Source organism: Pipistrellus hanaki (assembly GCF_964339955.1).
Source record: "Pipistrellus hanaki genome assembly, chromosome: 12".
Classification (NCBI taxonomy): Eukaryota; Metazoa; Chordata; class Mammalia; order Chiroptera; family Vespertilionidae; genus Pipistrellus; species Pipistrellus hanaki.
In genome coordinates, this window is record NC_140514.1 from 31,291,249 (window position 1) to 31,316,961 (window position 25,713).

At 41.3% G+C, this 25,713-nt stretch overlaps 2 protein-coding genes across 2 annotated transcripts in view; one reads left to right on the top strand and one right to left on the bottom strand.

Annotated features, from left to right (window-relative positions):
- Nucleotides 1–1,043, bottom strand: part of PUS10 (pseudouridine synthase 10) — a 53,269-nt gene extending 52,226 nt beyond the window's left edge. Inside the window, exons 1-2 of the mRNA XM_084901108.1 lie at nt 996–1,043; nt 623–902 (exon numbers count right to left, since the gene is read on the bottom strand). The gene's annotated coding sequence lies outside the window, so the exon portion shown is untranslated. The remainder of the gene's footprint in view (nt 1–622; nt 903–995) is intronic.
- A 278-nt stretch (nt 1,044–1,321) lies between these two features.
- Nucleotides 1,322–22,160, top strand: PEX13 (peroxisomal biogenesis factor 13). Its single transcript, XM_084901118.1, has 4 exons — nt 1,322–1,499; nt 11,956–12,650; nt 17,177–17,302; nt 19,515–22,160. Exons 1-4 carry the CDS (start codon nt 1,408–1,410, stop codon nt 19,811–19,813), a joined length of 1,212 nt encoding a protein of 403 aa, XP_084757244.1. The 5' UTR covers nt 1,322–1,407; the 3' UTR covers nt 19,814–22,160.
- The last annotated feature ends 3,553 nt before the right edge of the window (nt 22,161–25,713 follow it).

Genomic DNA, 25,713 nt, shown 5'->3' on the forward strand with positions numbered 1-25,713 from the left:
TTGTCCCATAAGAGGCTCATCTTTCAAAGCAAGCTATAAGAACTGTGCCAGCACAGGAAGGTTCTCACTGTTGCTACCTTCGTTAGGACGTTTGCTTTCGTTTACGTGTTTACAGAAAGAACCGGAACAAGTCATTGCAACAGAACCTGCTCCCACGTGTCAGGATCCCCAAGGGGACAGAGTGCCTCCCTTCTCCACAAGCCAAGGATAACCAAGCCAGCCCGTGGTAAACCCGAACACTGGAGGAGAGGATGAACTTTCTTTCCACCCCTCAGAATGCCACAAAAACCATTCACTGCAACTAGGGAAAGGGGCAGGGCATGGGGAAAGGCACCAGCATGACCAGGCTTGTCTCTCATCCTGTGATCTTTGAAAAACTCACTGCATACTGAAGGGTGTCGTTTGTCTCGTGGGGGTGGGGGTGAGAGTTGGATTTCTAAAGAGGGAGGCGCTCATAACTGCATTTCGCTACCGATGCACTCAGCTGTGCAATCTCCCCTACGTCCAAGATCTATCCAACCTTAAGGGTCTTTCTTTTTTTTTTTCCAAACAAGACCTCCCTCCCTCTCCCCCTCCGCCAGCCACCCCCGCTTCGGTCAAGTCCAAGAAACTTCCCACTCACCCCTCCTCGCTAACAAAGCGGCTCCCGCGGGAAGGAAACGATCCCCTCCATCCGCACCTCTCCGGCACCCCGACGGCACGCCCTCGCCTCGGACCTCCCGGTCTCACCCTCCTCTCCCGCGGAGCCGGAGCCTGAGATTTAACCCCTGCCGGCCCTCGGAGGGAGCGGGGAAGACTAAAGACAACGCACCCATGCGCCTAGCAATTCCGTTCCCCGAGGAAACAAGAGCGTCAGAACCAAAGTACCAGCCCCGTCTCGGGAGGACTGAATGCGCTATCCCCTGCTTGTTTGCAAAAAAAAAAAAAAAAAAAAAAAAAATCAGTGAAATTGCCTGGATTGCCGCCACCACACACATACACCCCCACACACACACCCCGCCTCCCCCGCGGGTGGAGGCGTGAGTGCGTGGGACAAAAGTCCACGCCGGAGCGGGACTGGTCTCGGAGGAGCTGCCGAGGGACGCCAGCCCTCTAAGGCATGGTAGCCGCTGCCAGAAATGTCGATGAGCCCTTACCTTCCGGAGGTTTAAAAAAAAAAAAAAAAAAAGGAAATTCTTTCTTTGGCAAATAAAAAGAGAAGCCTCTCTGTCTCTCACGGGTTCGTGGCATCCTCCTACCCTCCGGTGCTAGGTAAGCTAAAGCCCCACACGCACCGCGCGGGCCGCGCCGGTGGGCGGGGTGGAGGGCTCGGCGCTCTGCCCGTCGCGCCTGGTGCGCCAGCCGTGGGTTCGCCGGGGCCGGAGTCCCAGCGCCCCGCCGCCTCGGAGCGCTGCGCAGGCGGAGGAGATGGCGTCTCAGCCGCCGCCGCCCCCGAAGCCCTGGGAGACCCGCCGGATTCCGGGGGCCGGGCCGGGGCCAGGACCCGGCTCCGCTTTCCAGTGAGTGCGGGAGGCTCCGGGCCGCGCGCGAGTTTCGTGGGCCGGAGCAGCGGGGCCTTGTCCGGGGGCGGTTGGGGCCGTTGTGGGGGGCGAGGTTCCCCTCCCCCTCTCGCCCAGCCCCAAGCCGGGAAGCGGGGTCGGGGAGGCTGGGGGTCCCGGGGCGGCTTCGCTGTCTGACCGCAGTGTCTGACCCGTCGGCTGTTGGCGTGGCGGCCTCCGGGGACCTGCTTTTCTGGGTCCCGGGGCTTGGAATAAAGGGGGAGGCTTCCTGCCCCTCTGGTGGCCGGACACCTTGGCGGCACCGCCGGGCCCCCTGTAAAGCGCTAGACTCTCCGTCTGGAGCGGGGCGGGGGGCGTTTGCCCAGCCCCGGCTGGAAGGGGAGCAAAGTCTCCCTGAAGCTTCGGACCAGCCTCTCGGGTGGTTGGAGGAAGCCCAGAAGGTCCCTTTTACGCAACCGGGACCTCAGCCTGTGACACACTTGGCCTTGTTTTCCAGAGCCACTCCGCAGTGGGTCGTGCAGAGATTTGGAGAAGCCACTTGAAAGCGGGAGTTCTAAATCTAAGGCCTAGGGCTGGCCCTTAGGCGCAAAATAATGTGGGTTTTTTTTTTTTCTAAGGCCCGTGGCTTTTGTTGTTGTTGTTTTTCTTAAGTATTTTCTTAAGTATTGAATGGATTTACAACTCAAAAAAAGGTTAAAATAGTATGAGAGAGAGTTTCACAGCCTTCTATGTTTGCGGATTTGGACATCCTAGTTCCGATGGTGGAACTGGAATGTCACATAACCTAATACATAAGAATCCCCAACATACCGGAAAGTATTTCTCCTACTCTTAAACTCTTGTAATAATTTATTTAAACGGCATGATGCTTGAATGCAGCGGCTACCTAATGATAGATACTTAACGAGTAATAAGCTTTTAATTATGCTGTTAAGCCGGGGTGACACTTTCTACTACCTTTTTAATGAGTAATTTGACTTACTGAAAATGTGGACTGTTCTGTGGAACAGAGGTTTTATTCTTGCATCTGTTAAAGTTCTGTTTATGTGAAATTAACCATTCCCCACTCTTTTTTCATTGTGATTTGTTTTAAATATGTAGAGACTTGTGGAGAGTAAGATAGTGAATACGTGTGTATGCATTCACTCCCAGCTTTAAAAAATAATATTTTGCCATTATTAAAAAAATTTAAATTAAAAATTAAAATTAGAGAAACATTATTTTCCTGTAGTAACTACTATCCCTATTTGGTGTTTAGTGTACCCAATAGTTTTTATACTTTATCTCATATTTCACAACTTAGTTTTGTGTGTATATGTATTTTTCAAACTATCATTTTGCAAAATGTATTTCTAGTTAATTCTATATAATAAAAGCCAAATATGCTAAGTGTCCAGTCAGCCATTCAACCAATCAACTGATAATAGGCTAATGATATGCTAAAGCCACTCAACCGCTCAGTATGACGTGCACTGACCAGCAGGGGCAGATGCTCCAACCAGTAGGTTAGCTTGCTGCTGGGGTCCAGCTGATTGGGACTGAGGGAGACGGGCTGGACATGCCCTGGAGCCCTCCTGTGATTCCTCCCCTGCTGGCAACCTCCTGCGTTCCTCCCTGGACCTGATGGTACATCAGTGAGGTTCCTCGGCCTAGCCTGCGCCCTCTCCAATCCGGTACCCCTTGAGGGATGTCAGAGAGTCGATTTTGGCCCGATCCTGCAGGCCAAGCTGAGGGACCCCACTGATGCACAAATTGGTGTATCAAGCCTCTAATATTATATATAAACTAGTGGCCCAGTGCAGGTGGGGGGAGGGGATGTCCCTCAGCCTGACCTCTACCATCTCCAATCTGAGACCTCTCTGGGGCTGCCCGGCTGCGGTCAGACATCCCTCTTGCAATCCAGACCGCTGGCTCCTAACTGTTCACCTTTCTGCCTGCCTGCCGGATTGCCACTAACCACTCTGCCTGCTGGCCTACTCGCCCCCAAAGGCTCCCCCATCCCTTCCAGCCTGCTTGCCTCCAACTGCCCCCAAACACACACACACACACACACACACACACACACACACACACACACGTGCTGGCCTGATTGCCCCTAACCTGTCTCTGCCTTGGCTCCACCACCATGGCTTTGTCCTGATGGATGTCTGGAAGGTCTCCAGGTCTAATTAGCATATTACACTTTTATTAGTATAGATATTACTTATTTTGAGTTTATCTTGTTCATATACTGTAGCTTGTTTTAATCACTGTAGGATAGTCTGTTATATAAAAACAAACTTTATTCTGTTGTAGATTTTAAAGTATTAGTTGGTACATATTAAAAACTGCTGCAGTGAACATTCTTGTGCCTTTCTCCTTTTCCACATTTGCCACGGGTTTTCTAATGTGTTGCTGTGAGTGGAATTGCTTGGAAGGGTGTTCATCTTCAAGTACTATTGCCAAGTTCCCCAAAGTGGTTATATATTTGTTTTTTCTTTTCACTAGTAAGGTATTCTGTTTTTTTACATTCTTTCCAGCACTTGATACTGTGGGGAGTGTAAAAAATAACTTTCTTCTGACATTTTTAAGTTCTCCTAGCCAGGCTAATGATCCAATTAACAGAGACATTAATAGCAGAAAATGTACAAAGTTTATTACAGATGTACATGTGGGGGGTGTCATAAGAATATGAGACCCAAAGAAACAATGAGCAGTTTATATGCCATTTTGGACTAAGGAGAATTGGTGGGGGTGAAAGGGCAGGAAAGCAATTCACATGGAGATGGAAAAGCAAATGTTTGGTAAATAAATGTTTACTGGGCCATCTTTAACAATACGCTATTGAGAGGAGTTTGAATAAATGGGTCTTGCTAGGTTCCTTCGTGGCTGTCACACACAGTAGTTTATATTAAACTCTAAGTATCTATGATGATACCTCCCTTCCTGGAGCAGATCCTCTATCAAAATTCTTTTTAGCCAATCAGGGGAAGGTCAGTGTTTCTGTTTTTTGTCCTTAATTACCAGCTTAAAATCAATATTCCAAAAGGCTTATTTTGGGTAGCAAAATTTGGTCCCTCTCAATGATGTTATTTTTTTGTACTATATTTGCCAGTCTAATGGATGTGAAATGCTATTTCCCCTTTACACTTTCTTTTTTTTTTTTTACGCCCGCCCCCTACACTTTCTGATTAGTAGTTAAGATTGAGTTGTAAATCCATTCAATACTTAAGAAAATACTTAAGAAAAACAACAACAACAAAAGCCACGGGCCTTAGGAAAAAAAAAACCCCACATTATTTTGCGCCTAAGGGCCAGCCCTAGGCCTTAGATTTAGAACTCCCGCTTTCAAGTGGCTTCTGCCCATCACCTTTTCACTCCTTTGACTCCAATTACCAAAACGCTCTATATTTCACTCTACACCCTATCTTACACTCTTTTTGTCTGTATTCCTTTGTTTTTCATGCTTCATTTTGAGTATTTTCTTCTGAACTCTCTTCCAGTCTACTGATATTTTTCTTTCAGAGTATCTAATCTAGTATTAAGCCAGTCAGTAAATTTATGGTTTCAGGTATTTGTGGGTATGTGTGTGTTTTTTGTTTCTTTCTTTCTTTTAGTTTTAGAATTTCCATTTGGTTTAGCTTAGTTTTATTTTCTGCTGAGAAAACAAAGTTTTTTCTTTTTTTCTTTTTTTAAAATATATTTTATTGATTTTTTTTTTTTTTACAGAGAGGAAGAGAGAGAGATAGAGAGCTAGAAACGTCGAGAGAGAAACATCGACCAGCTGCCTATTGCACACCCCTACTGGGGATGTGCCCGCAACCAATGTACATGCCCTTGACCGGAATCGAACCTGGGACCTTTCAGTCCGCAGACCGACGCTCTACCACTGAGCCAAACCGGCTTCGGCTCAGTTTTTTCTTTTTACCTTGAATATATTGGTCATAGTTGTTTCAAGTTTCTGCCTAATAACTCCATTAGTAGTATCCCCTGTGGATCTCTGTATTGCCTGATGTTGCTCTTTTTTAAAAACATGTAATTTTGGCATTATATAGGCCTAATTATTTTTTTTAATGAAAGCTGGACATTGTATATAGACAATTTAAAATTATTTGTGGTTACCCTAACCGGTTTGGCTCAGTAGATAAAGCGTCAGCCTGTGGGCTCAAGGGTCCTGGGTTTGATTCTGGTCAAGGGCATATACCTTGGTTGCAGGTACATCCCCAGTAAGGGTTGTGCAGGAGGTAGCTGATTGGTGTTTCTTTCTCATTGATGTTTCTAACTCTCTATCCCTCTCCCTTTCTCTCTGTAAAAAAATCAATAAAATATGTGTTTTAAAAAACAAAACAAAAAACTATTTGTGGCCTAAAATGATATCTTCCTCTATTGAGTTTTACTTTTGACAGGCACCTGGAGCCACTAGCAATTTAGGATCATTTGAATCCAATCAAGAATTGAGCTTATTTCAAACTGTGGTTTTAGTTCCTCCCAGGACTAGTCTATTTCCTGTAAACCGTCTTACCCTTTCTCCTAGCATATGGCCCTTTAAGGTCCCAGTTTAAAGGGTGGGGGTTATATTAGGAATCTATTAAAACCACTGCTCAGCTTCTTATTCTATCAGCCATCTCTTCCAGAACTGGCCCTTGCCCCTTGAGAAATATCTCAAAATGGTCTCTCTAGGTTTTGTCTCCATAATTCCTCAGTGCCTTGTTCTCTCATGCATTAAACAGACAATTTTATACTAGCTTATCTATCAATAGTTGTTTTCAGTGTAAGGTTAGTCTGATTACCTAGAATGCCATTATGTGAAGTAGAATTCCCCAAGTTCTATATTTCCATTCTGTTCCTTAGTTGTTGTTGTTTTTTGTTTTTTTGGTTTTTTTTCTTGCCTCATAGTTGCAAGATAATCACTGTGGTTGTGGGCATCATGTGTAAGATTTGTACTGAAATTTTTGTCATATTTACATGTTTTTACTTCATTTCAACTTTTATTTTTAAAATGTTATTGCTTCATTATCTTTGATTGACTTAAACATATTTGGAATATTTGTTGAGCTGTTATATAAAATTAGTTTTTCCTTGAATGAATTTTCATTCTTATTTTTTTATTTTGTTAACTTGATTTCTTAGTGTTTTTCTTTCCTGTGTGGCACTCTTAACATGTTCATTTCAAGTAGGAATTTTTGATTTCTGTTTTCTCTCCTTTCCCTTCTACATTCACCTCTACCTGTCTAGAAGGTTTATTATTGCCTCTACCTATTCCCTCAATACCCCTCTAACATAAAAATTGGGTTTAAAAAAAATGGTGGCTTAAATTAAGGATATCAAATATTAAGTCACTGTGTCACTAGATAACTTGTTTCATTTCCTGGGCTCGAGGTTTATCAGAGGTCTCCCCTATTCAGACAATCTCTTTTTAGGAGCCACGATGGCACTTTCCAACCCCCAGACTAACTTCGATTGAGTGGAGCACTTTTAGTTTTTGTTATTTCCTGGAAACCTAGGCCCTGCCTGTCATTGCCTGGTTCTAGATCCAGAATTGAGTAGGTCCATAACTTTACCCCCTCATCATTTTACATTTCTGTTTAGTTTCAGTTTCATAAATCTAGATATGTCTGTTCTCTGTTTTATCTGTTATTATTTCTACTTTAGAGCTAGCTGCTTTATCAATATCTGAATATACTATCCTATTTGGCAATCTGCTGACTCTTTTTAAAGTTTTATTCCATTTTTTATAAACTTTAATTAAATAAATTATTCTTGCCAAAATGTTAAATTCTTTTATATATATACTAGAGGGGTTGTCCCTCAGCCCGGCCTGCACCCTCTCCAATCTGGGACTCCTCTCACAATCCAGGACTGCTGGCTCCCAACTGCTTGCCTGCCTACCTTCCAGATTGCCCCTAACTGTTTTTGCCTGCCAGCCTGTTCACCCCCTAACCACTTCCATGCCAGCCTGATCACCCCTAACTGCTCCCCTGCCAGCCTGTTTGCCCCTAACTACCCTCCCCTGCAGGCGTGGTCATCCCTAACTGCTGTCCCCTGCAGGCATGGTCCCCTCCAACTGCTCTCCACTGCAGGCCTGGGACCCCTCCAACTGCCCTTCCCTGCAGGCCTGGTCACCCCCAGCTTCCCTCCTCTGCTGCCTGGTCCCTCCCAGCTGCCCTCCCCTGCTGGCCATCTTGTGGTGGCCATCTTGTGTCCACATGGGGACAGGATCTTTGACCACATGGGGGCAGCAGCCTTGTGTATTGGAATGATGGTCAATCTGCATATTACTCTTTTATTAGATAGGATAGAGGCCTGGTGCAGGGGTGAGGGCTGACTGGTTTGCCCTGAAGGGTGTCCCAGATCAGGGTGGGGGTTCCCTTGGAGCATGGGGCGGCCTAGGCAAAGGGCCTGTGGTGGTTTGCAGGCCGGCCATGCCCCCTGGTAACCCAAGGAGGCCCTGGTATCTGAGATTTATTTATCTTCTACAATTGAAACTTTGTAGTCTGGAGCAGAGCCAAGCCTTCTGCTAGCTCAGTGGCAGCAGCCATTTCTTTTGGGACTTATGTGTCTAATATAATTGAAACTTTGTAGCCTTAAGCGGAGGCCTAGGCCAGCCAGGGTGTGCAGAAGGCTTGGCTTCCTCCATTGCCTGGGAAACCCAAGCCTCCCTCCTGCCCTCTGTAGCTGTAGCCATCTTGGTTGGGTTTATTTGCATATTCCCTCCTGATTGGCTGGTGGGCATGGCTTATGGGTGTAGTGAAGTGATGATTAATTTGCATATTACTCATTTATTAAATAATATACTAGTGGCCTGGTGCATGAAATTCATACATGGGGGGTGTCCCTCAGCCCAGCCTGCACCCTCTCCAATCTGGGACCCCTCGAGGGATGTCCAACTGCCCGTTTAGGTCCCATTCCAGTAGGATCAGACCTAAACGGGCAGTCAGATATCCCTCTCACATTCTAGGACTGCTGGCTCCCAACTGCTTGCCTGCCTGCCTTCCTGATTGCCCCTAACCACTTCTGCCTACCAGCCTGATCACCCCCTAACCATTCCCATGCCAGCCTGATTGATGCCTAATTGCTCCCCTGCCAGCCTGTTTGCCCCCAACTTCCCTCCTCTGCTGGCCTGGTCACCCCTAATTGCCCTCCCCTGCTGGCATGATTGCCCACAATTGCCCTCCCCTGCAGGCCTGGTGCCTCCCAACTGCCCTCCCCTGCTGGCCATCTTATGGTGGCCATCTTGTGTCCACATGGGGGCAGCCATCTTGTGTGCTGGAGTGGCAGTCAATTTACATATTACTCTTTTATTAGATAGGATTTATTAATTTCAGAGAGGAAGGGAGAGGGACAAAGAGATAGGAACATCAATGATGAGAGCAAAACATTGATTGGCTGCCTCCTGCATGCCCCACACTAGTGATTGAGCCTGCAATCCAGGCATGTGCCCTGACCTGGAATTGAACTGTTACTTCCTAGTTTATAGGTTGACGCTCAACCTCTGAGTCACACCAGCTGGGATTAACTGATTCTAATCAAACATTTAGAAGCAGTCTTTACTTTAACTGGAAATATAGAGAATAAAGGTATATTTAAACAACATTTTTGGAGAAAACATCTAGAATGTAAGGCATTCTAGAAGAAAACTGGCTGGACTGTTCAAAAAGTCAGGGACATTTTTTTAAAAGGGGTTGTTCTAATTTAGAAGAGAGGAGACAACCAAATGCAACATGTGAATCTTAATTTAATTTTTGTTTAAAAAAATTGACCCTGAGCACACTATTTTGTTAAACTTGTATTTTCTTGATAACAAAACTTTATCTGTGAAGAAGGGATGTGTTGATTTACATTATGGTGCAAGCTCTTTATTGGCCTTTTGAATAGCAGTGGTTACAGGATGATTGGGGAGGAAAATACCCAGAATGAAGCACAAAGTGTCAAAAGGACAGAACATACAGAAAGGAAGGGAAGAGATTTAGAGGATGAAGTAAGGTATAATTTACAAATAGAAAAAAATGAACAGTCATGTAACTCTAGGCTATCCCAAAAAACATATATACACACTTTGAATAATTATAAAAGCTGTTTATTAAAATACATTTCATTTTCAAAATTAAACTATCAGCTGTTAAATTATGTACACTTTTTGGGGAACATGCTTATTAAAGCAGTGCTTTTCAAAATATTTGTATTAATGCCAGTACATTTGTAAAATACAGTAAAAATACAGCAGTGTCAAATCACTTAAACACTTAACATCATTTTCTGTACTTTTAATAGATTGGTACAAATTGTTCATAAATTAGCACTGGTCCACAGAACATTATTTTTTTTTTAAATATATTTTTTATTGATTTTTTACAGAGAGGAAGAGAGAGGGATAGAGAGTTAGAAACATCGATCAGAGAGAATCATCGACCAGTTGCCTCTTGCACACCTCCTACTGGGGATGTGCCTGCAACCAATGTACATGCCCTTGACCGGAATCGAACCTGGGACCTTCAGTCCGCAGGCCGATGCTCTATCCACTGAGCCAAACCGGTTTTGGCCACAGAACATACTTTAAGTAGCATACTACAAAAGAAATAGAATTCATAATTAAAATCCTTCTTACTAAGAGAATGGTAGGCAGTCCCTCATGAATTTACTGGTAAATTTCACAAATTTTTAAAAAAGAAAGAAATATACAAACTATTATAGAAAAAAGGAAATACTTCTCATTTCTTTATAAGAGATCGATTTAACCTTGGTATCCAAACCTGATAAAGACAATGAAAACAAATTAGGGCATTCTCTTATGAAAGTAGATAGAAAAATATCTTAACAAAATACTGGCAAAACAAGTCAGGAGTATATCATGGCTATTTAGTTTTACTTCAGGAATGTAGGTTGGCTTTAACATTTGAGAATTAATGTATTTCATTATCCTATATGATAAAAGGCTAATATGCAAATCGACCTAATGGCCTAACGACCATTACTATGATGAGCACTGAATACCAGGGGGCAGACGCTCAACACAGGAGCTGCCTCCTAGTGGTCAGTGCACTCTCACAAGGGGAGAGCCACTCAGCCAGAAGCCAAGCTCATGGCTGGCAAGTGCAGCGGTGGTGGCAGGAGCTTCTCCCGCCTCTGCGGCAGCACTAAGGATATCCAACTGACGGGGAGTGGGCCTAAGCTGTCAGTTGGACATCCCCCGAGGGCTCCCAGACTGTGAGAGGGTGCGGGCTGGGCTGAAGGCCCCCCCACCAAGTTCACGATTTTCATGCACTGGGCCTCTAATATCCTGTATAATAAAAGCCCAGCGATCAAACAGTGGAACAACCAGAATGACCGGTCGACCAGTTGCTAAGATGCACACTAACCAGTAGGAGGCAGAAGCTCAATGCAGGAGCTGCCCCCTGGTGGTCAGTGTGCTCTCACAGTGGGAGCACCGCTCGGCTGACTGGGATGAGCAGCTGCTCTCTGCAGTGGGAGCAGCTGCTCAGAGGGCAGGTCCTCATCTGGTCAGCTAACCTGGATGAGTGGTTGCATTGGACAACACTCCAACCGAGTCATACTGGCCAGGGTGAGCCAATACACTCATGAAGATGAAGAACATTGTGGGAGGACTTGTTTTATTAGACATTTAAATCTATTATAAAACTGTAGAATTATGATAGTGTCATTTAGATACAAGAATGGACAATATCTAGCAACCAACCCTGAGAAAGTGGACAAGCGTATTAAAAAGAAACATCGATGAGAGAGAAACATAGATCAGCTGCCTCCTGCACAACCCCTACTGTGGATATGCCCACAACCAAGGTACATGCCCTTGACTGGAACCGAACCCGGGACCTTTCAGTCCACAGGCTGACGTTCTATCCACTGAGCCAAACCGGTTTCGGCTTTTTTTTTAATTTTGATAACATTTTTAAAAATATATCTTTTTTTTAATAAAATACATTTTATTGATATTTTACAGTGAGGAAGGGAGAGAGATAGAGAGCTAGAAAAGTCAATGAGAGAGAAACATCGACCAGCTGCCTCTTGCACACCCCCTACCAGGGATGTGCCCGCAACCAATGTACATGCCCTGGACCGGAATCGAACCTGGGACCTTTCAGTCCACAGACCGACGCTCTACCACTGAGCCAAACCGGTTTCGGCTAAAAATATATCTTATTGATTTTTACAGAGAAGAAGGGAGAGGAAGAAGGATAGAGGTAGAAACATCAATGAGAGAGAAACATCGATCAGCTGCCTCTTGCACACCTCTTACTGGAGATGTGCCCACAACCAAGGTACATGCCCTTGACCGGAATTGAACCTGGGACCTTTCAATCCACAGGCTGACGCTCTATTCATTGAGCCAAACCAGTTAGGGCTATTCCTTACTCTTAACATATATTCAGTAGAATCTCATAACACTAGATATCAGAGGAATTTTATAGTTCATTTGAATTGAACCTATTGTGCTTACGTTGAATTTTGTTTGTTTTAGATCCGCTGATTTGGGTCCTACTTTATTGACAAGACCTGGACAACCAGCACTTACCAGAGTGCCCCCACCTATTCTTCCAAGGCCATCACACCAGACAGGAAGCAGCAGTGTGAACACTTTCAGACCTGCTTACAGCTCATTTTCTTCAGGATATGGTGCCTATGGAAATTCGTTTTATGGAAGCTATAGCCCTTATAGTTATGGATATAATGGGTTAAACTATAACCGCCTCCGAGTAGATGATCTTCCGCCTAGTAGATTTGTTCAGCAAGCTGAAGAAAGCAGCAGAGGTGCATTTCAGTCCATTGAAAGTATTGTACATGCATTTGCCTCTGTCAGTATGATGATGGATGCTACCTTTTCAGCTGTGTACAACAGTTTTAGGGCTGTATTGGATGTAGCGAATCATTTTTCCCGATTAAAAATACACTTCACAAAGGTTTTTTCAGCTTTTGCATTAGTTAGGACTATAAGGTATCTTTACAGACGGTTACAGCACATGATCGGTTTAAGAAGAGGCTCCGAGAATGAAGACCTATGGTCAGAAAGTGAAAGAACTGTTGCTAGCCTTGGTGCTGATGACAGAGCGGCTAACTCAGCAAAATCTTGGCCAATATTCTTGTTCTTTGCTGTTATCCTTGGTGGTCCTTACCTCATCTGGAAACTGCTGTCTACCCACAGTGATGAAATAACAGGTAAGAATAAGAGAATAGGTCCTGAGACCACATAACAATCTCAAATTTCAAGAATAGATTTGTTACATTAACATTCTTTATATTTATTTGTATTTAAAATTTTTGATCAGTTATATTTTTAGTTCAGAACTTCAGAACTGGAAAAGAAATATATTGCAAAAACAGGCTTATTGATTTATTAATTGTTCATTCAGTATAAGAGTATACATAACCTAACTACTATTTACAAGGTACTGAATTTGATGCTATGGGGTATACATAGGACATAATTCCCTTTTTTCTAAAAGTTAATTGGCAGAGAGATGAGTAAAATACATATACAGGTAACTGGGATGAGACAGAAAGAGTGTGGTAAGGAATAAGGACAGTTGGGGGGAAATAGGGTTTATTGAGCCTTTTTTATATGAAAGACACTACTGAGTATTCTGTGTATTTTATCTCACTTAATTTTTACAGTAACCGTAAGAGATGGGAATTACCTTCATTTTACAAGGGGCACAATTAAAGTTCAAAGAAGTCACTTGTCCAGGGTCACATCTTTAATAAAATAGGACTAGAAACAAAACCAGACCTGTTTGTTAAGTTCCTTCTCCACCAACTGGTACTAAATGCTATCTCAATTTAAAAAGCAAAGCTAGTTTTTGGGGGCAGTTATTAGTATCCAATAAGTTGCATTTAAGTTAGATTTTTGAAGGACAGGTAACATTTCATCAGTTAGGTAGGGGAAAACAGACTGTGAAAGGCACATAGACCCATGGAACAGAACAGAGAACCCAAAAATTGACCCAAGCCGTTATGCTCAACTAATATTTGACAAAGGAGGCAAGAGCATGCATTGGAGTCAACAGTCTCTTCCATAAGTAGTGTTGAGAAAATTGGACAGATACATCCAAAAAAATGAAACTAGACTACCAACTTACATCATATACAAGAATAAACTCAAAGTGGATAAAAGACTTAAGTCATGAAACCATACAAATTCTAGAAGAAACTATAGGCAGCAAAATCTTAGACATCTCTTGTAGGTAGCAGTCTGTTTACAGATATATCTCCTAAGGCAAAGGAAACTAGGGAGAAAATAAATGAGACCACATAAAAATAAAAAGGTTTTTCACAGCAAAAGAAACCATCGATAAAACAAAAAGGGAGCCCACTGTAGGGGAGAACGTATTTGGCAATGGTACATCTAATAAAGGGTTAATATCCAAAATATATAAGGAACTCATACAACTTAACAAAAGGAAGACAAAAAATCCAATTAAAAAATGGGCAAAGAACCTAAATAGACACTTGTCCAAAGAGGACATACAGATGGCCAAGAGACTTAAGAAAAAATGCTCAAACCCACTGATCATCAGAGAGATGCAAATTAAACATCAATGAGGTATTACCTCACACCTGTCAGAATGGCTGCCATCAACAAATCAACAAATGACAAGTGCTGGCGAGGATGTGGAGAAAAGGGAACACTAGTACACGGCTGATGGAAATGCAGACTGGTGCAACCATCATGGAAAACAGTATGGAGTTTCCTCAAAAAATTAAATATGAATTTGCCATTTGACCCAGTGATCCCATTTCTAGGAATATATCATAAGAAACCTGAAGCACTAAGTAGAAAGAATGTATCCCTATGTTCATAGCAGCACAATTTACCATCGCTAAGATCTGGAAATAGTGCCCATCAGTAGATGAATGAATAAAAAAACTGTGTTACATTCATACCATGGAATCCTATGTAGCAGTAGAAAAGAATATATTACCCTTTGAGATATCAGGAGGGACCTGGAGAATATCATGTTAAATAAAATAAGTCAGAGAAAGACAAGTATCACATGATTGCACTCATGTGGAATCTAAGGAACAAAATAAACTGATGAACAGAGTGGTTCCAGAGAGATGGAAGCATGGAACAAAGTGTGGAATCTCAGAGGGAAGGCAGGGGAGGATGAGTGGGTGGGAGGTAATCAATCAAAGACCTTGTATGCATATATGCATAACCCATGGACAGCAGGTTGGAGGTGGTCAATTAGGGAAAAGAGGGAACATGTAATACTTTCAACAATAAAGAAAAAGAGAGAGGCTGTCAAACAGCATGAACAAAAGTGCATTAACAGACGCCCTAGCCTAGTGACTCCCTGAGACCCCCACCCCTCACAATCTACAGACCCACCCAAGTTCTACACAGCTGCTTTTGGATATGAATGGCCTCCCCTATCACAGCTTTTAACAGCAGCTCCCCTAACTGCAGCTCTGGTCAGACGGCTCCAAAACCTCCAATCCCCAAGCAAAGAGGAGAAAACTAGTTTCCGCTGTAGCTCCTGCTGGGTGGCCTCAGACAGTAGCTGACCTGCCTCCCATTGGAGACCCAGAAGCCTGTGTACCTAATGGTCAGTGTGAGACAACACCAGATTTCAACTCCTCACATCCATAAGTGACACATTCAAGAGGCAGACTGAGTGAGCACCAAAGCCCCACCGAAGCAAGTCCTGCCCCATAAGTGTGTCTCCAGCGGCAGTTCTTCCATCATAGACACAGTGAGTTCTCAGCCAATTGGCCCAGTGCACCAACAGCAATCAAGACTTAACTACAACAAAACTGCACTCAGCCCACACAGGGGTGTACCAAGAGCTTCCACCTCAGGTGACTGGGGAGGCTGAGCCACTGGCCCCTATAAGTCACCTACCACACAAAACCACTCCGTCAACACAGGGAAGCAGCCAAAATGTGGAGGCAAAGAAACCTGTCACGAATGAAAGAAATGGAGGAAAGCAAACTACTGGATATAGAGTTCAAAACCACATTTATAAGGTTACTCAAGAATCTTCTAAAAACTGCCAAGAAACTTGATGAGACCTCCGAGGAGCTTAGTGAGACCTTCGAGGACCTTAATGAGAATGCCCAAAAAATGGAAAAGGACCCGTTAGAAATTAAGCATACACTGTCTGAAATAAAGAATATACAAAAATTTAACTGTACATCAAAGGACCCCAAGAATCAAGCCAAAGATCTGAAATACGAAGAAACAAAAAGGACCCAACCAGAAAAACAAAACAAAACAAAAAAAGAATCCAAAAATATGAAGATAGTGTAAGGAGCCTCTGGGACAACTTTAAGTGTACCAACATCCAAATTATTAAGGTGCCAGAAAGAGAGAACAAAATATTGAAAACCTATTAGAAGAAATAATGACAGAAAACTTTCCCTACTTGGTGCAAGAAATAGACTTATTTCTTGTCCAGGAAGTGCACAGAACCCCTAACAAGATAGTGCCATAGGAAGAAAAGTAAGAGTGTTGCAAAACCAGAGTTAGGAAGTGGGGTTACAGTGCTACACCAGTCAGGGAAGCTTCCCTTGAGGAGGGAAGAGACTAAGACCTATAGCTATTTGAGGCATAGGAAATAACAAAGGTATGTAAATGGTAGTGTGCCTGACGTGTCATGTGAACAGCAAGGAATCCAGTGGGAAAGAAGCAAAGTCTGAATAGCAAGGAATGAAGGAGGGAAGAATACAGTGTTTTGGGATCTCCATGCAAGTGAAAAGGAAATTTCCATATTTCAAAGTCCATTGAACTATGTACTTGAGAAGTCTCCACCTAAATGATTTTCATTTGGAAGTGCATTAGTCTCTAATGACATGACATACATTAATACAAAAGAAGAATTTACAGAATTCTCTATCTACTTATAGATGGATATACGCAATTAAAACCACAAGTTCAGTGAATATCAGGATTTGTTAGTACCTATCTGTATGAAAAAATATTTTCAAAGATGAAATGCCTCAAATCTTTTTATGTATGAGCAGTAACAGATAAACATTTGCACATGATATGATGTGATGATAGAAAACACTACAGTTAAACCCAAAATATTATCCCAACTCCAAAATCCCAGTCTTCTCAGTAGAAGACCTGTATTATAAAAAAAAAAGGACTCAACTTTTTAAAATTTATTTTTTTACAGAGAGGAAGGGAGAGGAATAGAGAGTTAGAAACATCGATGAGAGACAAACATCAATCAGCTGCCTCCTACACACCCCCTACTGGGGATGTGCCTGCAACCAAGGTACATGCCCTTGACTGGAATCTAATCTAGGACCTTTCAGTCCACAGGCCAACACTCTATCCACTGATCCAAACCAGTGAGTGCAAGAACTCATTTTGAGTTTTGTAAAAAAAAATTATGGAAAAGTTTTTCTTTTGTTAAATAAGTACAGTATCTTCAATTTGCCTCATTACCTGCAAAGTCTAAAATATTTACTTATTGTCTTACCTTTTATAGAAAAAGTTTACTAATCCTTGACCTAAAAGAAGCTAGAATTTTGTTCTTAAAAGGGAAAAACTTATAATAGATATCCCAGTGAACATACTGTTGACTTTACATCATGTTAATTATAGATTTACTTTAAGGGGTGGTTTTTCTTTACAAACTTAGGCAACTTGCAAACCAGAGCCAAGTAAAATATCTTCATCTTTCTTTTGTAATTTTTACTAACCTAATTTTCATTCTTAATTTGGTTTGTAGACAATACCAACTGGGCAAGTGGTGAGGATGACCATGTAGTTGCCAGAGCAGAATATGATTTTGCTGCCCTATCTGAAGAAGAAATTTCTTTCCGTGCTGGTGATATGCTCAACTTAGCTCTCAAAGGTAACAAAATATGAATAAATTGAAACTATCTGAATTTTTGACTGCAACAAAATATTGGTTATTGTTAGTTAACTTAGGAGTTCACTTTTTGTGTCTATTTTGAACTTTCAAATCTGGGTGGTGGGGAGAAATGGTCTACATAGCAGTTCTAATAATATTTAACTGAAATAAGTAAAGAGCTTATTTATATAATTTCTTCTAAACCAGATGCTTGAAATCCAAACTCTTAATCATTACACAAAAACATGAGGTAAACACTAAATGTAATAAATATATTACATTTATTTATAAATTATCTAGCATCATTTAAGTATTCCTTTCCTCCTTTGAATGCTAGGGCAGTTACTGCTTTTTTTTTTTTTTTTTTTTTTTTTTTTTTTTAACTTGAATAGTGTTTACTTAAGAAACTTCAACATAAATATTTTAGAAATTACTGTCATGAAATATTTGGACCAGGTCACCAACAGTTTTTAACAGGTCTATACAAAGTGGCTTTTTTTCTTCAGCTCTCTCCAGTAATGAAAATCAAAATTTTTGTTGATTTACAAAAAAAGATTCTCTGTATGTTTATGAGGATTCAGGTTTGCTACAAATAGTCACATGTTGGTAAACATACTAGTAAAAATAATAACCTCTGTCAGTTATAGAATACTACTTACTATGTACAAGGTACTATATTTTACATGTTTTACTTAACCCTTACAATAATAATGCTGTAAAGTGCGAACTGTTACTGCCTTGTCCCTGTTTTATTTATTTTTTATTTCTTTATTGATTAAGGAATCACATATATGTCCTCAACCCCCATTCCAATCCCCCATCCATCCCCACTCATGCCCCCACCCCCCTATTATCTTTGACCACTGGTTAGGCTCATAGTATGCACTCAAGTCCTTTGGTTGATCTCTCCCTTTTATCCCCACCCTCCCTTAGGGTCCAACAGTCTGACCCATGGCTCCTTATCTCTGAGACTGTTCTTGTTCATCAGTCTATGTTGTTCACCATTTCCCCTAGATGAGTAAGATCATGTCCTACTGGAAATATACTTATAAGAATCAAAAATGAGACAAGCAATAATCATTATGCTAAAAGGCATATGAATCAGTCTTTAGTGAGTTTCTTTCTGGGCCAACAGTTCTTTTGAGACCCAATTTCAATGTCAAACAGTTTCTTATGTGGACATGTCAGCAATGATATTTCAGTTCTGGATGGTGGACAAATGGTGGTAATGCAGGTCCAACCCTCTCTGGTTTGGTCCTGGACAACCTGCAGTGATACACAGCTGCTGACTGCTATTATGGTAAGGCGTCATCAGGGACTTCCATCTCTGGACTGCTTCTCTTCTGTCTTCATGGTTGGAGTAGTCCTGTCAATTCCTCTCTATTGCCAGAATCAACATGGTCTCGGAGTTGTTTTCTGAAAATATACAAACATATTCTCGACCAAAAGATAATAAAGGAATATTTTCTATAAATTTGACTTGTGATCCTTTTTCATTTTTTGCCCAAATGATTTTCCTCCGGGCTGTTTTGACACCATGTGTGTTTTTCACGGGTGTCTTGCTGTTAGCACTACAATTAATTTTCTAAAGTACCTTGTCCCTGTTTCAGACACGAGAAAACTAAGCCTCAGAAATTTTGAGTAAATTGTCTAGAATCACAAAACTCAGATGTGGTGGAGCTGGACTATGAACCTAGATTTTTCTGTCTTTGGAACCACTTTGGCTGTTTTCCATGCTGTCTATTAAATAGGAACTTCAGCCCAGCAGTCACCACCCTTTCAAACCCCACGGGCCACCAGTGGCCTACCCAAGGGACCCCACTCGTGCATGAATTTGTGCACCAGGCCTCTAGTGTGTAAATAATTTAAAATTTTGGATCCAATTTGATAAATCTCTGCCACATTTACTCATACACAAAATCTCGCCCCTAGCAATTATATTCATGTTTTCCATCTAGAAAAAAATCACATCTTATTATTTTGAATTTCAAAAGAATGATTTCTTTATAAGATGTCTTTTTTTAATATATTTTTCTTTTAAATATTTTTCAGAACGGAAGAGAACTAGAGAGATAGAAACATCATTAATGAGAGAACTATTGATTGGCTGCCTCCTGCACATAACACAGCTTTTACTTAATATTTTACTGTTACTTTTCTGTTGGACCTCCAAAGTATGTTATAATTACAAGGCTGTCTTTTCTTTCATCAGAACAGCAACCCAGAGTGCGTGGCTGGCTGCTGGCTAGTCTTGATGGTCAAACAACAGGACTTATACCTGCGAATTATGTCAAAATCCTTGGTAAAAGAAGAGGTAGAAAAACACTGGAATCCAGTAAAATTTCCAAGCAACAACAGCCTTTGACCAACACAACATTAATTAAAGGAGCCACAGCTGCTGATTCTTTGGATGAACAGGAAGCTGCCTTTGAATCTGTTTTTGTTGAAACCAGTAAGGTTCCAGATGTACCTAGTTCCACTGGAATAGGTGGGGATAAACAAGATCTTTGATATCTTGTATGTTTGCCTGCAGTTGAACTATAGAATACTTTTTAAAAATTACTTATATAGGAATTATTCTATAGTCCAATGAACACACTTATTGCTATTCCAGGTGTTTTGCTGCTAGAATTGTTAAAGTTCTACACTAGCATGTTGGTCTAGTGACCTGGTTACATTTTACAAGTTATTGGGCCACAAGAATGTTTGTTTCACCTAGATTTTAAGATTATGAAAATGTTTTATTTTCATCTTATTTAAAAATCTATGTTTATTGCCTGACCCAGTTTGAGAGTTGTCCTGTACACCAAAAAGTTTGCAGGTTCAATTCCTGGTCAGGGTGTATACCTAAGTTTTGGTTCTATCCCTGTTTGGGCACATAACAGAGGCAACCAATATCTATCTATCTAAATACCTATCTCTCTCTCTCCCTCTCTCTCTCTCTCTCTCTCTCTCTCTCTCTCCTCCTCCCTCCCTCCCTCCCCCTCCCCCCCCCCCCACTCTCTCCCAATCTCTGAAATCAATAAACATATTCTCAGGTGAGGATTTGTTTTAAAAAAGTAAAACTGAAGGAGTAAGAGTAATGAGCTACAGAATATACTATTTGTTACAGTAGGAATTATTAATGTTTTTAAAATTCTACATTGTCTTGAAATCCTCAGAAATTGAGTGCTAATAATATGAAAACAAGAAAAAAGACTAATTTTTTTTACAACTTTAATTATATCGAATAATTAAAATTTTCTGATCTGTATTACATTCAATCTTGGGTTTGTTTTAGGCAATAAAATGTTTTTGCCCACTAACAATTGATACCATTATCATTTATTGTGTTTTTAAAATTTATCTTGGGAAAGGTCCTAGAAGCATTGTGAAGGAGATGGTTCTAGAGTATATTTAGCCCTAATAGTTTCCCCTGCTATTAAAAAGGCTAACATTTATCTTTCTTACAGATGATTTTCATGTCTTCTGGGGAGCAAATACTTTCCCCCCTTAAAATATGACTATTTTCATCCTGGATGAATGAGGATATAGGGAAGATTTACTTTCTCTTTCTCCAACCAGGACTCAAGTCCTTAGAGCACATGTGTCAAACACAAGGCCCGCGGGCCAAATCTAGCCCGCCAGGCCTTGCAATGTGGCCCGCACCGCGCTGTCATCACTGCACTCCGCTGTCAGTTTATGACATTGTCAGTTTATGACTGTTCAGTAAACCATTCGGCCTGCGATTTAGGCTGGATTTTAGATTTTGGCCCCTTCTCTGAATGAGTTCGACACCCCTACTAGAGTTTGTGCAAAATGATATAATCAATCCTAGCATTTAACATCTTTTCATAGATTCTCTTCTTCTCACTTATATAATTACTTTTCAAGAGTACATATTCATTCAGGCTGTTCATTGAAATACACTTTAATTTAGGTTTAGTTTTTACTACTTGAGGCTGTAAATGAAATTCTGAATTGCCATTTAACATATAATAAAGCTATTTAACTTTTTTGTTTAATAATGACTTTAAATGCAGTTAAATTTCAGTAAATATTTACACACCCAATTGAAAAATTTGTATATTTGCTGTGATTATACTATGAAATAATACTATCAGGAATACAGGTGTACAAGAACATATTCACAGGTATATTATTTCTCATTTTTGGTCTAGTAGAGGTTCTACTTTGTTTTGTTATAGAGTAATTAATAGAAATTTTGTTCTTGAAAAAAATTTTTGATAAATTATTCAATTTGGTGTTGAGACATCTGAACTGAATCGTATAAGTGAAGTGTAGAGGTGAAATGTTGAGTCAGTCTATTTAGGTTAGAAAAGCTGAGTCTTTACAATAGAATTTGTGACTGGTATTAAAGATGTAGAGGGGAAACAGTACAGCATAGAATGAATAACAAATAATTTCACTTTTCTTAAAGTGCTTATTGTAATTTTTTTATTATGACAATTTTAGTATACTTTTTTAGATGATATTAAATGTAATGTTCAAGGCTTCAATATTGTTATTTTTAGGAACTTATTTAAGAAGTACCACTTTACAGAAATTTAAAATCAAACATTTTTAGTTAAATAAAATAATAAATCACAAGTTACAATAAGAAAACAGGTTTTATTTACAATTTTTTATTTTATTTTATCAGTTTAGAAAGGAAAAGGTAAGAGGACAATTAATTTTCATGTTTTGACATGCTATTTATGTACTTGATTTAGTCTTTCAGTTTGTCATAATTACACATTTACTTGAAGCTAGCAGTCCTTTATCTTTACTGGGGGAAAAACAAATTGAATGCAGTTAAAATTTTATTTTTAACTATGAAATTACTTTTACTGGACAAATAAAAATACCTTAAACTTGAGTGACTTTTTTTTTTTAAGATAAACTATTAACTCTTTTTGCAAGATTGGAATTGATATAAAAAGTTTCTATTTTTCACCCTGGCTGGTGTGCGTCAGTGGTTAGTAGTCTGACCTGGAATTGAAGGGTCTTGATTCCCAGTCAAAGGAGCACATAGCTGGGTTACAGTTTCTATCCCCAGCCTATGTCGGGTGAGTTCCAGAGGCAACCAGTCAATGTGTCTCTCTCACATCTCTCTCTCTCTTTCCCCTTCCTCCCTCTCTTCCTTCCACTCTCTCTAAAAATCATTGGAAGCTCTAGCCAGTTTGGTTCAGTGGGTAGAGTGTCAGCTGTGGACTGAAGGGTCCTGTGTCAATTTTGGTCAAAGGCACATAATCTCAGTTGTCTGCTTGATCCCTGGCCCTGGTCAGGGTGTGTGCAGGAGGCAACCAGTCGATAGTCTCTCTCTCACATCAATGTTTCTCTCTATTTGTTTCTCCCCCTCCCTTCCACTCTTTCTAAAAATCAACGGGAAATTATCCTTGGGTGAAAATTAACAATAATAAAAAGTCCTATTTTTCTTCATATCATTGTGTTTACTAACTATTGCAAACTAATGTGTACTATTTTCTGGTGAGTTAAAAAATATTAGATGCCCAGCCAGCGTGGCTCAGGTCCCATGAACCAGGAGTTGATGGCTGGATTCCCAGTCAGGGCACATGCCTGTATTTCTGGCTTGGTCCCCATTGGGGGCTGTGTAGGAGGCAGCCAATCCCTTTCACATCAATGTTCCCCTCTCTTCCTTCTCTCTCTCCATTCCTCTCTCTGAAATCAATTTTTTTTTTCAGGGAAAACAAAAAATGTTAGATTTAGATTTGTAGTACTAATAGAGTTGCTTTTTAGTTTAATATTTCACTAGTAGAATTTTTTTCAAAAATAAGTAACTGTAATGAAGTCACTAATAGAAGTATGGGTAGCATATAACCCTTGGAGCTAGACTGTTGGGTAGAGGTTCACTCTCCCATAATTTAAAAGTGGGTACACAACTGCTCACATGGAGCCTACATTATCTGGCCTTCCCCTTTATGGTTAAATTGTAGCCAATGGGATATAAGTGGAAATGATACATGTGATTTCTGAATCGTGCCTTAAAAGTCCTAGGGCATGCTACAGATGATGTATTATAGAATTGCACACCTGAAACCTATATAATTTTATTAACCAATGTCCCCCTAGTAAACTTTAATTGAAATTCCTGGGGCATACATTTCTTGCCCCTGTCTCCCATTTCTTCCGTGGGGTGTGGAAGTGAGAGTGCATGTTAGCAGTCATTTCAGATGCCACTATGGAAGCTGTGTGTCAGGATGGCAAAGCAGCCATGTCAGCCCTGGACTACCACCTCTACTGTAATTTGAGGGAGAAATAAACTTATATCGTGTTTAAGCTACTGTATTTTGTGTATCCTTGCTAAAAGAACTTAGTCTGTACTAAACCTAATTAAGGGATAGATGAGTTTCTGAACACAAAAGAGTTAGACTTGCCTAGGAAAGGAAAGTGGATGGAAGTGTTGGGTTCAATTGCCCATCCTGCATAACAGGCCTCAGGAAGGAACATCTGTACAATACCAAAGAAAGATTCTTCTTTGGGCAAAGGTCATTGAACCTGAGTTGGCTATTTGACCTTGGACAAGTCACTTAAACTTTATCTGATCTTAAAATAAAAAGATTGAAGCCCTTGCAACTGTGGCTCAGGTTGGTTGAATGTTATCCCTTGCACCCAAAGGTTGCTGATTCGATTCCCAGGCAGGGCATATGCTCAGGTTGTGGGCTCAATCCCCAGTAGGGGGCATTCGAGGCAGCCGATGGGTCAATGTATTGCTCTCACATTGATGTTTCTCTATTGCTCTCACATTGATGTTTCTCTCTCCCTCTTCCTTTCTCTCAAAGTCAATAAAAAAAAGTCTTTAAAAAAAGATTGAAGAAGTTGATTTTTCAAGGATCTTTACTAACTGTCATTCTGTAAATGAATATCGTTATAGAAGAGGCTAGAGAGAGATGAAGATAAACCTCAAACATAAAGTATCTGAATTGATCCCCAGAGATGCATAATATGTGGATCAACAGCTGGAGCAGATGTTATGGGTAGGGTCCAGTAGTAGAGTCTATTCTCTAAAGTGTCTACTTGCAAACTGGTTAATTCTTAATTGATTTCCTTTCTTTTTGTTGAACCTTGCTAAAAGTAAGGAGTGGCAGCCAACACAGGCACATTCTGACCTTTTCTTAACTACTTTGTTCAGAGCTATAGGCTTGACAGTCTGCCTTCCAAATTAACACACGTGACACTTGGGAAAGAGTCAGCAGCCTTCCAGCCTGCAAGGTTTCCACCTGCCAATACAATCCCAGGGCAAGGAATAAATTTTTGTAACAAATAGGTTAAAAAATGCAGTAGCTAAAGCAAGATTAACACTTTCATGTAATAGTCCGGAGGTAGACAGGCAGTCTAGGGCCTCTTAGGCAACTTTGCTTCACAAGGTAATTAATTCATGGCCAAGGTTCCTTCCTTATTGCTCTGCAATCCCTTAGGGGTCCTTCTTGTTCTCATAGTTTAAACTGGCTCTCCATCAATCACAACTGGGTTCCAGCCGATGTGAAAGGACAAAGAGGAAGTACAGAACAAGTCGTCTCTCTTACAAATGTACCTGACTGGTATCTTTGTGATACAAAACTTACCTAACTTGAATTAACATCTTTGTGAAACAAAAATAGCAAAAGACTTGCAGAGTCACAGGTGATACAATTGGAAAAAAACTGACAGTACAGTTAGCCACTTCATCATCAGGTCTCATTGCAGTCATTATTCATTTGGGTAGGGTTTTATGTTCTCTGTCCTTTCTGACTGTGACATTTAGTTTTTGGTCCTCAGAATAGACGCATTCCAAGTGGAAATTTAAAACGTGACGTGTAGTAATTTACGAGACTCGGCTTTGTACACTTTACTAGATTCCCAGTGGCAATATTCACAATAACACACACAGGCTGAACCTATTGATGTGAATAAAAATTGAATTTGTAACCCTATTTACATTTCCCCCCACCCCCCGAAGAGATGCCTTCTGATAAAGACAATGCTTCACCCAAGACACTTTTCGTGTGTCCCTCGGATCATACAACATTGCTTCTTCTACCTTAACGTAAGCAGCGATACCGAAGTGACCTGAATCGAAAACCACTTCGTCCACCCTTTGTTCGCGTTCATTTATCGCTCCCATATTGCCCCTTTCTTCTGGACTCAGAGCTGGTCACCTAGGATCGGGCTTGGAGGACCTGGTTGCTAAGAGACAGGACGCTGGGAGGGTGGGGACGCTGCATTGCGACAGGCCGAGGAGTGAACGCCGAGAGAGGGGGCAGGGGAGGACCGAGCCAGGCGCCGCGGCCGGGGCTGCAGCCGCCCGTTCGGCTCCCTCCCGCCCGGCAGGAGCTCGTCGCTCATTGGCTCCTCCGCTGCGACGCTGGCCCGCGATTGGCTGGGCGGCGCTGGGTTGGGCGGCGCTGCCCCGCCCCGGGGCGCTGGTCCCC

Excerpts from the sequence above, each read along its gene's own strand:
- PEX13 (XM_084901118.1), top strand. The coding sequence starts at position 1,408 with ATGGCGTCTCAGCCGCCGCCGCCCCCGAAGCCCTGGGAGACCCGCCGG. Across the intron at positions 12,651-17,176 it reads CCACAGTGATGAAATAACAG|ACAATACCAACTGGGCAAGT; the intron begins GTAAGAATAAGA and ends TTTGGTTTGTAG. Across the intron at positions 17,303-19,514 it reads GCTCAACTTAGCTCTCAAAG|AACAGCAACCCAGAGTGCGT; the intron begins GTAACAAAATAT and ends TTCTTTCATCAG.